Consider the following 14389-nt stretch of genomic DNA (forward strand, 5'->3'; position numbering starts at 1 on the left):
TTTGGGTATGTTTGCTTTATAAATTGAACAATTTCTTAGAAAGTGTTGACAGATGGAATGCTTGTAGTTGTTATCAGAATATAAGAGGTAATCTGTATCTTTATTCCAACAACAGCAAGGGTCAAGATTCAAGGACAGAGTCCTGTTTCTTCTCTTTGGTTGAAATTTGAAAAGGGGAGACAATTGACTTCTGCTTACTCCAATGGAACATATAAAATGTTTGCAACATGAGGTTCCATCTAGTTTGAGAGGAGGTTCTGAACAACAGAACAGTATTTGCTAATCTGCCAATTCTTACTGGAACTCATGAATAGGTCCACTTTCTCAGCATCCAATGTTAATACTGTGTTTTAATTGTTGTAACCCATTCTGAAATATTGGGGTGAAGGTTAATGAAAATAAAAATAGTAATTATTAATAATATCAACAGGAAAGAACTATGTAGCTAAGTTAAGTTACAAAGTATTGTGAGCTTGCCATTTTTGAATATGTTTGTAACATTGCTGGCCAACCTGTTTTACAATATTTACTTTTCAGAAATAGTACAGAGAGAGAAGGCATGTGGGTGGTGCTGTGGTCTAAACCATAGAGCCTAGGGCTTGCTGATCAGAAGGCCAGCGGTTCGAATCCCCACAATGGGGTGAGCTCCCGTTGCTCGGTCCCTGCTCCTGCCAACCTAGCAGATCGAAAGCACATCAAAGTGCAAGTAGATAAATAGGTACTGCTCCGGCGGGAAGGTAAACAGCATTTCTGTGCGCTGCTCTGGTTCGCCAGAAGCGGCTTAGTCATGCTGGCCGCATGACCTGGAAGCTGTACGCTGGCTCCCTCGGCCAGTAAAGCGAGATGAGCACTGCAACCCCAGAGTTGCCCGCGACTGGACCTAATGGTCAGGGGTCCCTTTACCTTTACAGAGAGAGAAACTGAGGCGACTCATGATAACTGCATGTAGGTAATGCAGCATGTAAATTGCAAATTTTGAGAGTTTGTGTATAATGTTAACTTCTTGCTTTTGCTTTCATTTAAATAGTAGATGACAAGAGTGAAAGTGCAAAACATCCTGCTGGGAGCAATGTGATTTCCTCTGACATGGACTACAGAGCTGGCTCTTCCTTTGAGCTTTCTCCATCTGATAGCTCCGATGGAACCTATATGTGGGATGAAGAAGGGTTGGAGCCCATTGGAAGTGTCCATCCATGTGGAAGTTATGATTCTTCAGAAATGAATAGTATAGTAAGTATAACTTGTTTATTATTATTGGGATAGTATTCAAAAGCAGTTAACTTTCTGCAAGGCTCACAATAGCCTAGTTCACCTGCACCCTTAAATTATAGTCTTAAAACAAGACTGCTTTAACAAAGATGAATGCTTTGCTGCTCCCCTGTTCCTAGTTTGACATTATGCGCAACCTGAGCTTGTGCTGATTTGATAGATCTTGGTTTCTGCTCTTTGTTTGGGTTTGCACATGATGAACCAAGCTTTGGCTTGTTTAGTCTCCCAGTGACACAAGGGGTAAAATGCTTGTGTTTATTTAAATAGAGTTTAACTTAAAGGGAGTATGGCATCCTTTGTAAATAGGCAACACACTTCTGATGCAGGTGAAATGAGACCATTGCAATATTTTGTATTATGCTCAAACGCCAAGTCTTCCAATATCACATTTATCACAATTCCAATATCACAATTATATTTGAGGACAGTGACTTTTTTCTTCTTCTTCTGACTATCTGCTTTAAATCGTGAAATGATGTAGAAACAAGTTCTTGCTTGCAATTTGATACAGTAAGCCTGCAACTTGTGTGCTTTTAACAAATGTGCATTCAGATTTATGGGTGTGACAATTTTTTTAAAAAAAGATGGTTGGGGTTCCTGGAAAAATGACTTTGGTAATCCCACCCTCCATTGAACCCAATGTTTTAACTACATGCAATTTTGCTGGAATTCAGTTTTAAAAGTCATAACCAATTGAACAGTAGCATGTTAATTTAAAATCTGGAATTGTAGATTGGAAACAGTTGAAATCAGAGCTGCAGGTTTTCATTATTATTACTATATATTTATACCCCATCTTTTTCCCTGGTAGGCCTCAAGGTAGTTTAGTCACCTGAAGTATGTGCTCATAAATGTAGCAAAGTAATATATGATGCAGAGGATATTTTGTATTTTTATGAATGGTTGTCTGCATTTAACAATTTCTGAAACGGAAATAAAAGCTTTTGGTCAGAACAGGTATTGTAGAATTATTTCCATTAAGAAACACTTGCCACAGTAGCAGTTGCTTCTGTTGTTGGGATAGGTAGAATCTGGTATTGGGTTTAGAATTGAGGAAGAATAAACTTTTTAAATAGCCCTTATTGCTGCAAGGATATGCTGAAATATGTGTGGGCAATGCCAGCTGATATTTCAGAAGCTGAAGAAATGCTAAAATTTCCCATGCCTGGAGGTGGGCTTCATAGTCTGGAGAGCAGAATGGCTTTACATAATCCAGAAAATGTGTTTTTGTTCATTTTGGATAACTTACATAGGGTGCTGAATTTGGATTGCCTAGGTTGAGAATTGTAATTTAGTGAAAAAGCAAATGCAACAATAGCTCTTCTAAAGCAGGGTTCTGAGATCCTGCTGTGAAAAAATTCACAACTTCCAATTGCTTCCTGCATTTGCTTTTTAGTGGTTATCTCCTTGCATTCTGTGGTTACAGCTGCTGCATAAGGCAGTGCTTGTTTCCTCTTACCACAGGAGAGCTACTAGCTGCAATTGAATGATCTGCTTGAAGTTGCAGATGGGCTGTGTTGTAGCTGCCTTTGACTATTCATCAAAGAAAATATTTAAAACAAAACTGGCAATGATGATACCTGGTGAAAAGTGAAAAATATCTTGCAACGTTAATATACCGTATTTTTCGCCCTATAGGACGCACTTTTCCCCCTCCAAAAATGAAGGGGAAATGTGTGTGCGTCCTATGAGGTGAATGCAGGCTTTCGCTGAAGCCTGGAGAGCGAGAGGGGTCGGTGCGCACAGACTCCTCTTGCTCTCCAGGCTTCAGGAAGCTATCCGCAAGCCTGGGGAGACCGGCGCGACTTCCCGCCGGTCTCCCCAGGCTTGCGGATAGCAGCCTGTTCTGGGGGCTGGGGTTGGGGGAAGCTCGGGCTTCCCCCGCCCCAGCCCCGCGCCTGGGGGGGAAATAATTTTTTCCCCTTTATTCTCTCCCCCCCCCCAAACTAGGTGCGCCCTATGGGCCGGTGCGCCCCATGGGGTGAAAAATACAGTAATTCATTTCACTAAGCCACATTGTTAAACTCTGATTTAGGTTACTTATAAAGACTGCTAGATGCGTTGCCTGTATAAATTCTTTTGATTTTTTCAGAGGGACAAATTCTGGATAAAGATCTTTCAAATATAATGATGTAGGGGAAAAATATTCTGTACTTGAAGACAGACAAAAAGAAATTAATTTTCTCTATAACCCCCCCTGTCCTTCTTTTAGTAGTGCTTTCACTTTTTCTTTTCTAAGAGTCTAACTGTCTCCCAGTCTGTCTTGCTCCTGCTGCTGCTTTACTTAAAGAAATCTGAAATCATCTTTATATTTTTAGCACTATAAATATATGTGTAACCTGCTCTGAACTCTGAAGATCAGGCAGGAGAGAAATTCAGATAAATGTACCTTCAAGATTTGTTTGATAGTCATTATGCCTAAAATATATTTCACTTTGAAAGTATGTATTGAAATTCTCAAGTCTAGCAAGATTAGTTTGGTTTCCCAGGCAACTGGAGGTCTTTATTTGGCTAACCACAACTGCATTTCTGTAAGGCTGAGTAAAATTCCTAGAGCTCTTGTTCAGCTGAAACTCCCTCTTGTAGAGATCAAAGAGAATAAATCTATTGCTTAAGTATTTATCTCCTTCGAGAGTGTATCTTTTTCTTTTTGTGAAACCTGTAGATTTTTGTAGTAAAACCACAATCACTGACTCTTGTTCATAGTATGAAATATAAATGGGTTTGGAAGGGGTTACAGTTTGAGTTGGAAGTTTAATGTAAGAAGCAATAGCCTATGTAATGTTACCTGAAGCTGTGCTTAGTTGTCTGATGCTTGTAAATATCTGTAATCAAAATGTGTTAAACTGCATGAAAAAATGCAGGCATTTAATCATAGATTTGGAACGGATCATGGAGTTCATTTAGTCCAACCTCTTGCCCCGTGCAGGATCTTCAATACAGCTATTGCACCCCTGATAGACGGTTGTCCAGCCTTTGCTTAAATATCTTCATTAAAGTAGAGCCCACCCCCTCCTGAGGTAGCTCTTACATTGTCAAACAGCTCTTACTGTTAGGAAGTTTCTCTAATGGTCCTGTTTACACTCTGGTGCTGCTTGCCACCTCCCCAAAGGCAACAGGTTGGCCACTAGGAGAACGAGATGCTGGACTAGGTGGGCCTTCCACCTGATCAAGCAAGGCTCTTTTTACATTATTTAGCTGAAACCTGGTTTCCATTTCCACATCTTAGTTCTAGTCTTGTCCTAGAGAGTAACAGAGAGCTAGCCAGCTCTACCTTCTGCATAACAATAACACCATCCTGTTTCTCTCCAGCTAAACATATCCAGCTGTTCCTCATGTGATTTAGTTTCTAGATTCTTCACCATCCTGGTCACCTTCCTCTGGACATGCTGCAGATTGTCAGTGTCCTACTTAAAAGGCACTGTCCAGAGCTGAGCATAGTACCGTATTTTTCGCACCATAGGACGCACCGGACAATAGGACGCACTTTGTTTTAGAGGGGGGAGAACAAGAAAAAAAATTTCTCCCCCTCTCTGCCCAGCGCCCCTTCAGCGAAGTGGCAGGAGGCGCTGCGCAGAGAGGGGGAGAACTTTCCCCCTCTTGTTTTCCCGCTCTAAAACAAGGTGCCGTTTAAGGTGCGTTCAGGCGGCTACCTTGGAAGCCTGGAGAGCGAGAGGGGGCGGTGTGCACTGACCCCTCTCGCTCTCCAGGCTTCAGGTTCATTTCGACCTGCTCTTTGGGGCTGGCGGGGGGAAGCCCACCACCAGCCCCAAAGAGCAGGTCAGGGAGCAGCGGAAAGGCGCAGCAGAGAGGCTCCTGCCATAGCCGCCCGTCACCTCTCCAGCCGGGAGAGCGCGCGCGGGGCTAAAGCAGCCCCCTGCGACCCTCTCCTGGCTGGAGAGGTGACGGGCGGCTATTGAGGCTCTTGCCATAGCCGCCCGTCACCTCTCCAGCCGGGAGAGCGCGCGCGGGGCTAAAGCAGCCCCCCGCGACCCTCTCCCGGCTGGAGAGGTGACGGGCGGCTATGGCAGGAGCTTCTATAGCCGCCCGTCACCTCTCCAGCAGCCCCACGCGCGCTCTCCCGGCTGGAGAGGTGACGGGCGGCTATGGCAGGAGCTTCTATAGCCGCCGGTCACCTCTCCAGCAGCCCAGCGCGCGCTCTCCCGGCTGGAGAGGTGACGGGCGGCTATGGCAAGAGCCTCAATAGCCGCCCGTCACCTCTCCAGCCGGGAGAGGGTCGCGGGGGGCTGCTTTAGCCCTGCGCGCGCTCTCCCGGCTGGAGAGGTGACGGGCGGCTATGGCAGGAGCTTCTATAGCCGCCGGTCACCTCTCCAGCAGCCCAGCGCGCGCTCTCCCGGCTGGAGAGGTGACGGGCGGCTATGGCAAGAGCCTCAATAGCCGCCCGTCACCTCTCCAGCCGGGAGAGGGTCGCGGGGTGCCCGCGTGCGCTCTCCCGGCTGGAGAGGTGACGGGCGGCTATAGAAGCTCCTGCCATAGCCGCCCGTCACCTCTCCAGCCGGGAGAGCGCGCGCAGGGCTAAAGCAGCCCCCCGCGACCCTCTCCTGGCTGGAGAGGTGACGGGCGGCTATTGAGGCTCTTGCCATAGCCGCCCGTCACCTCTCCAGCCGGGAGAGCGCGCGCGGGGCTAAAGCAGCCCCCCACGACCCTCTCCCGGCTGGAGAGGTGACGGGCGGCTATGGCAGGAGCTTCTATAGCCGCCGGTCACCTCTCCAGCAGCCCCGCGCGCGCTCTCCCGGCTGGAGAGGTGACGGGCGGCTATGGCAAGAGCCTCAATAGCCGCCCGTCACCTCTCCAGCCGGGAGAGGGTCGCGGGGTGCCCGCGCGCGCTCTCCCGGCTGGAGAGGTGACGGGCGGCTATAGAAGCTCCTGCCATAGCCGCCCGTCACCTCTCCAGCCGGGAGAGCGCGCGCAGGGCTAAAGCAGCCCCCCGTGACCCTCTCCTGGCTGGAGAGGTGACGGGCGGCTATTGAGGCTCTTGCCATAGCCGCCCGTCACCTCTCCAGCCGGGAGAGCGTGCGCGGGGCTAAAGCAGCCCCCCACGACCCTCTCCCGGCTGGAGAGGTGACGGGCGGCTATGGCAGGAGCTTCTATAGCCGCCCATCACCTCTCCAGCAGCCCTGCGACCCTCTCCCGGCTGGAGAGGTGACGGGCGGCTATGGCAAGAGCCTCAATAGCCGCCCGTCACCTCTCCAGCCGGGAGAGGGTCGCGGGGTGCCCGCGCGCGCTCTCCCGGCTGGAGAGGTGACGGGCGGCTATAGAAGCTCCTGCCATAGCCGCCCGTCACCTCTCCAGCCGGGAGAGCGCGCGCGGGGCTAAAGCAGCCCCCCGCGACCCTCTCCTGGCTGGAGAGGTGACGGGCGGCTATAGAAGCTCCTGCCATAGCCGCCCGTCACCTCTCCAGCCGGGAGAGCGCGCGCAGGGCTAAAGCAGCCCCCCGCGACCCTCTCCCGGCTGGAGAGGTGACGGGCGGCTATTGAGGCTCTTGCCATAGCCGCCCGTCACCTCTCCAGCCGGGAGAGGGTCGCGGGGCTATGGCGTCTTCGCTCCATAGGACGCACACACATTTTCCCTTCATTTTTGAAGGGAAAAAAGTGCGTCCTATAGAGCGAAAAATACGGTACTTCAGATCTGGTCTGCTTAGCAGCGAATAGTGTGTGTTTCTGTCAATGCTGCCGGAGATTGCATTTAGTATTTTACTAACCTCTTTGAACTGCTAGTTCAGCTTTATCTTGTGACTAATTTAGACAAATATTTTCAAAGTACTGCTGTAAAGCTAGGTTTATTCCCTTCCTATATTTGTGTATTTGATTCTTGGTACCTAAATGCAGGATTTTATTTTTATCTCTGCTGAATTTTTATCATGTTGGTTTGGGTCCATTGTTCCAACCAAGATAAATGCAAGCTGCGTATTTGATAAGCTTCCCCTCTACTTTGACCAAGTCATTTGTAAAAATGTTGAACAGCATAGTGCCTAAGGCAGAGCCCTATGCCATTCCAATGAAAGCCTTCCTTGAGCTTGATAAAGTCATTAATGAGCACCCACTGGGTACAGTTGTTCAACCAGCTGTGGATCTACCCAAGACTTGTATCATCTAACCCATATTTTACCAGCTTGTCAACAAGGATATTGTGCAAATTTTGTTGGTAGCTGTTTTAGAGTACATTAGTCATTTTATGAGATAGTAGCTCTCTCCATTTGAAAAATCCCTTAAAAATAAACATATAATCTAACTCTCTCTGTAAAGTCGGTTGAATTCTCTGTGGTGCTGAATATCTAGTGCACTTCTTGGTAACTTCATGAATGGAGGCTAGATGGCAGTATAAGAGCATAAGCTGATGGTTTAAACAACCTTCGAATCATGTCAGGTGGACAGCTTCCATGGTGCCTCCTTTATTCTTTATGTAATTGAATATAAAAATACAGTATTAAATGCAAATATCTGCAGCTGTGAATGTATCTACTTTCATTTGCCATAGTGAAAGTGTCTATGCTATACATATCTAATTATTTGCACAGCAGTTAGCATGCTTGCCATAGCTTTCCAATGAGTAAAATATTGAAAAACTTACCAGGTACAAAGTATCATTAGTATGGTGTTAGTTCCACTTAAATGACCCTGCCTATATTTTATATCTGGTGATAGTAACTATTTGCGGCTATTGCACTATTTTAAAGGTCTTTATTTTATTTTATTTTATTTTATTTTATTTTATTTATTTATTTAAAACAGTTCTGCCCTGCCAGCCCACTGAAAGGACTTCACTAATTTAGTTTTGCTTTTCATACCATGAAATTTAATCATGTAAATTTACTATGTGTTCTTTGCTTGACTTTGTGAATTTACATATTTAAATATTTGCTCTGCATATTTTGCTCCCATTGTATATAACAAATTTGCATTTTCAGTACCTTTGTTTTCCATTTAATTTAGAAGTAGAGAATACTTCCCATAATGCAAATTTTAATACTTCTATATTAGCAGATTATTAAGTGTTTTGTAATAAGCTGCTAGACTTTGCATAAGCAAATGTATTGGTAGTATTAATATTTTTTAAAATGCTGCTCAAAGGAACTTAAAATTTAATATTTCCTTTCTGTGATCTTGCTGTGAAGCAAGTTTTGGTTTTGCTGATGTCCTAAACTAGATCATGTTCATGTTTCTGTTCCCAGCTTTCTGGGTTCAATTCAGCTAAGGTTTTGAATAGGTGGAGCAAAGTTTGCTAATGCAATGGGACTTTCTCCCCTCTCCCTGTGTGCTCCTTACACTCCCTAAAACTCTTCTGCCCTCCCCCCCCCCCCCATTTAGGTGGTGTGGGGTTACACAAGGGGTGGAAAGGAAGTCCTGTTGTAGAAGCAGACTTCATTTTGCTCTTACATACCCCCCTTAACACTGTCTGGATCTAGACACATCAAAGAAGTATTTCAGTTTAAAGCGTTGTAAATTTGAACAGGGAAAACAGGTAGAGAAAAATGGGACACTACATTGCCATCTGGTGGCACCATGTTGTATCACATATGCAACACATATAAATTGCTTTTTCTTTACCAGTCTAGCTGAGTCCACTATATTGAACTCCACCTTATGTATCTAGTGTGTGTGTATATACGTATGTGCTATAGGTTTCCTGAATGTTGTTTGAAGAGACAAGTATTAAATTAAGTATTTGGGGGTTAGGGTTGCTGCTGGGGGAGCAAAGAGTATATTTTGTGTCGCTGGTAGACTGTTGTGCAATTTCTGGTTGACCACCTAACAGGTCCTAACACCTACTAGCAGCTGGGATTTTCCAAAGAATGCTGGACTATGTAGGTATTGATTTTACCCACCAGCAAGGAAATGGTACACACTCAGTACCACATAACACAGATTAGTTATGCCTTAACTGTTAGGAGGGCATACTCGTGGTCTTTTGTTTCATAATATAAGATGTATCTTTGAACCATGGTAATTCTAGTCTATTGTTGTTTTTAAAGAAAATACCAAGCAAGATCTAAGGTCTGCCTGTCCCTGCCTTACAGGATGTTATCAAACTATAGTTGTATTCCTGGTATATTTTTGTGCATTTCAGGAAATGGGTGTGCTATGAACTAAGTATATCCCTTAGTAGTGGTAGTAAATGTGCATTTTAAGTCAGTAATGCTAATGCTTTTTTTATGATAATCTATGAGCATGTTTGTCATCTCAGTCTGTTCATTAAACCTGGGCCTTAGATATTATAATACGTAAAACAAAGACAGCATTGTAAGTGTTGTTTTCCATTCTTCTCATAGACGTTATACACAGGGTGGCTGTCCTCATTTTTCTTTTTTTTAAATCTCCTCTAGTATATGGTATGTACGCATTCATTCTCGGATTTGGTTTTAAGGAGCTTGATTTTATTACTCCGAAACCTTCAGAGATGCTAACGAACGTTGTTTAATCTAGATTATCTATATTTTCATTTTGAATGTGGGACTGCTTTCCAGATTTTTTCAGAGTAATGGTGTTGGTTTGTTGCTGTTCAAAACCAAAACTTCTTTACCAGTAAGACACTTGTCTGCATTTTGTTTCCAAACTTACCAAAGCTTGGTGGTTGCCTTTGGCAACAAAATAAAATAGAGAGTTGTAGAAGGCACGCCCTGCCACGCTGAGCAAATATGAGCCTATAAAGAGAAATGTGGGAGGAATCAAAGTAGATGAGAACCCTAGGAATGAGTAATACTGCTGCAGTTGGCACTGACCTACATGTTTAAATCTTACAAGCTAGTGAAAAGTAACCATATTGATAGAAACCATCCCAGTTCACACACTCCATGCAGAACTAGTATAAACACGTAGAGATGGAGGTTGAGGTTTCAGTACACATTCTGTGGGCAGAAACCAGTGGAAAGTTCTCCTTCACAAGTGTTTTTGAAAATAACCAGGGAAGCTTTGTAAAAGCATGCCTTTAATTTTAATTCCATGTGTGCTAGTGACATACCATTTTATCCGTATGTTCTAAACATGTAGAATTTTTTTTGAACTTCCTGCACTCATTCTTGTAGGATGGGTGGGGAGAGTAAAAAGTTTCTTGAAGAAATGGAATCACATTCTAGTGCAGAGGATAGAAATCTAATGAGTTCTTTTAATTTGTTTTAAAAAGGAGCATGTACTAATATTTTTGATAACACCATTACAAGCAATATGAATGCTTGTTATTACAGATGAATTATTATTGTGTTTAGTTATTGCCTTCACATTTGTATAGGCTAGCTATCTTACACCTAATATCTGGCACATGCGTAGCTACCATGGAGAGCAAATGTGTGCTAAATCTCCCTATTTTTTGGTGTTTGCATCTAAATGAATTAAATTTGTTAAATTGGAAGAGACATTTTTTTTGTCCAAATAAATTATTCTTTAATATTTACTTCAGCAAATACTTCATGGATGTTTTTGTTTTGATTTTTTTTTTTTTGCTTGCTTGCCTGAGTCAATAAGATGATGGAGGGGTGGTGCCTTCAAATGCTAATAGTAGCACTTCTTTGTCACCATGACAACAGGCATACTGACCTATGTGATTGTTTAGTTGGCTTCAGGGAGACTGGAGATGTTAAGGCAGTGTCAGTGGTTGCTGCTTCCTGATTGGACAGCTAGTTGATTAAGGTTAGAAGGACTCCCTGACTTACCACATGGTTTCTATGGTAGCTGCAATAGTAAGCCTAAGTTGTGGAGCATTTTTACACTTAATCATCTTCCTTTTTTCATTCTTAAAGGTATGAATGCTATTACATTGTGTTAATTGTGTTACCTGGGTAGGAGTTAAGTTGTGTGATGTTCTAAGTCTGATAGCTCAAAACATAACAACATAAAATTCTATGTATCAAAATCAGTCTAGTTGCCCCCTTCCTTTTTGAGAAAGAGAGAATATCACTGTTGGGATTGCTAGTCAAGCCTTACTTTTCTGTAACTTTCTGACTTGTTTCAGTAATGGTTGTAAGGCAATGGGGAGAACAAAACCTTGTCTGCCAATCCTTCATTTATTTGAGTGCAGGATATCACTAAGCTTGACACTATGGCATGGCCAGTGAGCTTTGCCCAGATGTGTCTAAGTTTATATTGTTCTCTATCATTTTGTTTCCCATGTTGTTTCAATTTCTTAATTTTAATGAGATGAGGCAGCTAAATATCAGAATTAAGTTAGGGTGTTTTTTTTTTGCTGCAAGGTATTTACTGAGATACAGGGACTCTCAGTTTCTTTTGACAGATATATTTGTGCTGTTTTTAACGACAGAGTAATTTTCAGCTAATATTTTTCTAACGTAATAGACTTATTAAGATTGATGAAATTATAAGTTTACTCAGTAACTATATTTAAAAATCACTTTCAAAACTAAATTATATAGAGCAGGCAGGGGGAACCTCCACCTTGTAGGGATCCTAATTTTGTCCACAATGTTCTCTTCCCTAAGTGATGCCCACCTGCCCCACATCTGCTATCATGTCAAATGTGAGGCAGGTAAAGACTTGGCTACAGAGGAACAGTTGGATGCCTTAAAGTACAGATTGGCACTGACAGCAATCCCCCTCTCCCTAGGATCAACTGCAGTAGGCAGTTTCTGACCAGGAGCTCCTGAGGGCAACTGATCCTTGCAAGCCCCACTTTCGGTATAGATCTTCCTTCACAGCCTGGTGATGGCAGATGACTGACAGGTGGAGAGCTGCACCCACCTATTAAAGGGGCCTGTGGGATTGCTCAGTTCTAGCTGGCCTAGCTATCCCTGAAGTTTCCCCTACCCTCTGCATCTGGCAATTTACATCTGTAGATGGATCTGCTGTAGCCATTGGAATGATTCTTCTGTCCCTCTGCATGACTAACATTGCAGCTGTTCAGGCAGGCAGGTCTAATACCTTTCTAGCTTTGGTTTCTAAGCCTGTCTATTTTTTATGTGGAAGATTCAGCACCATAAAACTAGTGCATTATAAGAAAGGGAAGGGAAGCTAGTTCTCCTGGTACTTCCAGGAGCTTGAAAAGATGACACACCTTGGCTTGGAGCATGGTAATTTCACTTTGGTGTTCTGATGTGTGAGACAGTTGGAGAGTCAATGAAATGTTTATTTCAAAAGGCACATAGTTTAAACTGGAGAGACAGACACAAATGTGCACATCTTGTAGCAGGTATTTTTTATTTTCTTGTAGGATATTTTGAATAATCTTGATTCATGCGATCTTGAAGATGATGATCTTATGCTCGATGTTGACTTACCTGAAGACGCACCCTGTGATAATGGTTAGTGAAATAATTTGAATATGTTTAAATGCTTTATTGCAACTTCCCTTACCCTGGCTACTTTGGTTGCCCATCTCTCTTTCCTTGCCAACTATGACTGTCATTTCCTGAACTTGGGAAACATCCACAGAGGTACCATCAGCAACACTGAGCCCTGTGTTCAGCTTCATGTTTTTATTCAGGGGAAATTGCTGCTCCTACTACTGTAATACAGCTTCTAAAGCATCCTATTCTGAAAACAGCATTTCCTTAAAACCTTTTTCAAACAGTTTATGAGCACTAATTTTACTTTGTGTCATGGCTTTCAGCTTTCAAAGTACTTTTAAGGAGAATTCTTGATGTGTTTTGTATTGCATTCTGTATGAGAGATTTTTAAATAATCACATACTTTTTTTTGTGTAAAAGCTCAGCCAGAGTGTAAAAGTATTTTATACAAATACTTTTGGCTGTCTTAGGATTAAGTTGTGAAAGCTGTTACATGTAGACGGAGTTCTAATATCTGTTGAAGAATAGCTTTTAATATATGATTGTGCTGAATGTTTTAATGCACCTTACTTTATACTTGTTAGATTCCTCATAAAAAGTTTATTAAATAAGTTTGTTAGAATAGTTCATAGGGCTGTATTTTACTTGTTACATTTTGGAGTCTGTGAGGGAACTTGCACTCTATTTATAGCAGCCGTTCTAGTGCAGCAAGTATGTTCTCAGTGAGCAAGGCGGTAGTTCTAAATCACAGGGTCAAATTGGGCTCATTTCCCAACAATACGCAAGCAGGGAATGAGCAGGAAGGAAGGCCTGTTTACCACGGTCTTATGCAAAACTATGTCTGAGTAGGCAGTAGAATAAGACTGCTCAGTTTTATGAAAAGCTTCTCGTAGCCGAGGCCTGACAATGTGAAGAGAAAGTGTCTGGGTAAGTAAAAAGCCTTAAGGGTTTCTTGAAACTTTTCCTTCCTGACAGTATTTTCCATTATTATTTTTTACTTGGCTTTTAATAGCTTGTAAGTAGCTGCCAGTTGTAGCTTTCACTGACTAATCTGTTGTTGTTGTTGTTGCTCGTGCAAACTGAGAGATCTCTGAAATCTCATTTTCATTATATGTGATAGAATGTATATGTTAAAACTTTTTTGTATTTAAAAAAGCTTTCTGTTTAAATATTCATATATCTATCTTGCCATAAAATGAAATGCTGTTTCTGTTGCCTTTAAAGGTTGCTCTTAAATCTTAGGATTCTGATGGCAAGGAAATTTCTCATTACAACAGAAAATACTGCTGAATTCTGTCGGCATCAGTTTTAAGTTTTGATTACTTCTTGTCCTTTGTGATTGAAGCAATAAGTTTCTTAACTGAAGTAGTAATGTGACCTTGTGGATTCAGTTATTTAAAACATATGTATCCTGCCTTTTGCTGTTGAACTGATGAACAACAGTAATTAAAGCCTCATCACAGTTTTATACAAATAATTAAAAGCACCAAGTTAGCAGCAGTAGCAGTTGATAACACAAATTTGTTGTACATCAGTTCCTGTACTTATTTCCGTACATCATTGTAAATCAGTAATGAGTTCTATCTGGCAGCCACTTTGCATTTCTGGGTGATCATATTTCCATTTAGATGAATATTGAAATAGTTTCTATTATCTATGTAGTGGATTGTGAAAATATGAATCGTTATGAGCGGCCAGAAAGAAATATTCGACAGCAGAAGGAGGGGTTGTGGAAGAGGACACCACAACGATGGAATGCCCAAGACCATTATCATCTTGGTCATACTGACCATTGTTCCCATAGTAGAAATGATCTGAACAGGTAAGGCCCTTACTTTTCACTCTTTTTTTGTTGTTAAAACTATA

At 42.7% G+C, this 14389-nt stretch overlaps 1 protein-coding gene across 6 annotated transcripts in view; it reads left to right on the top strand.

The window, feature by feature from the left end:
- The window catches only part of CCSER2 (coiled-coil serine rich protein 2), a 56943-nt gene that overhangs the window by 10832 nt on the left and 31722 nt on the right, over positions 1-14389 (top strand). For all 6 annotated transcript variants that reach the window (XM_081004902.1, XM_081004900.1, XM_081004901.1 and 3 more), the window contains 3 exons: positions 1028-1230; positions 12448-12538; positions 14186-14345. In XM_081004902.1, coding sequence (XP_080861028.1) covers positions 1028-1230; positions 12448-12538; positions 14186-14345 — 454 coding nt within the window. The remainder of the gene's footprint in view (positions 1-1027; positions 1231-12447; positions 12539-14185; positions 14346-14389) is intronic.

Source organism: Podarcis pityusensis (genome assembly GCF_964106645.2).
Source record: "Podarcis pityusensis genome assembly, chromosome: 5".
NCBI classification, from domain to species: domain Eukaryota; kingdom Metazoa; phylum Chordata; class Lepidosauria; order Squamata; family Lacertidae; genus Podarcis; species Podarcis pityusensis.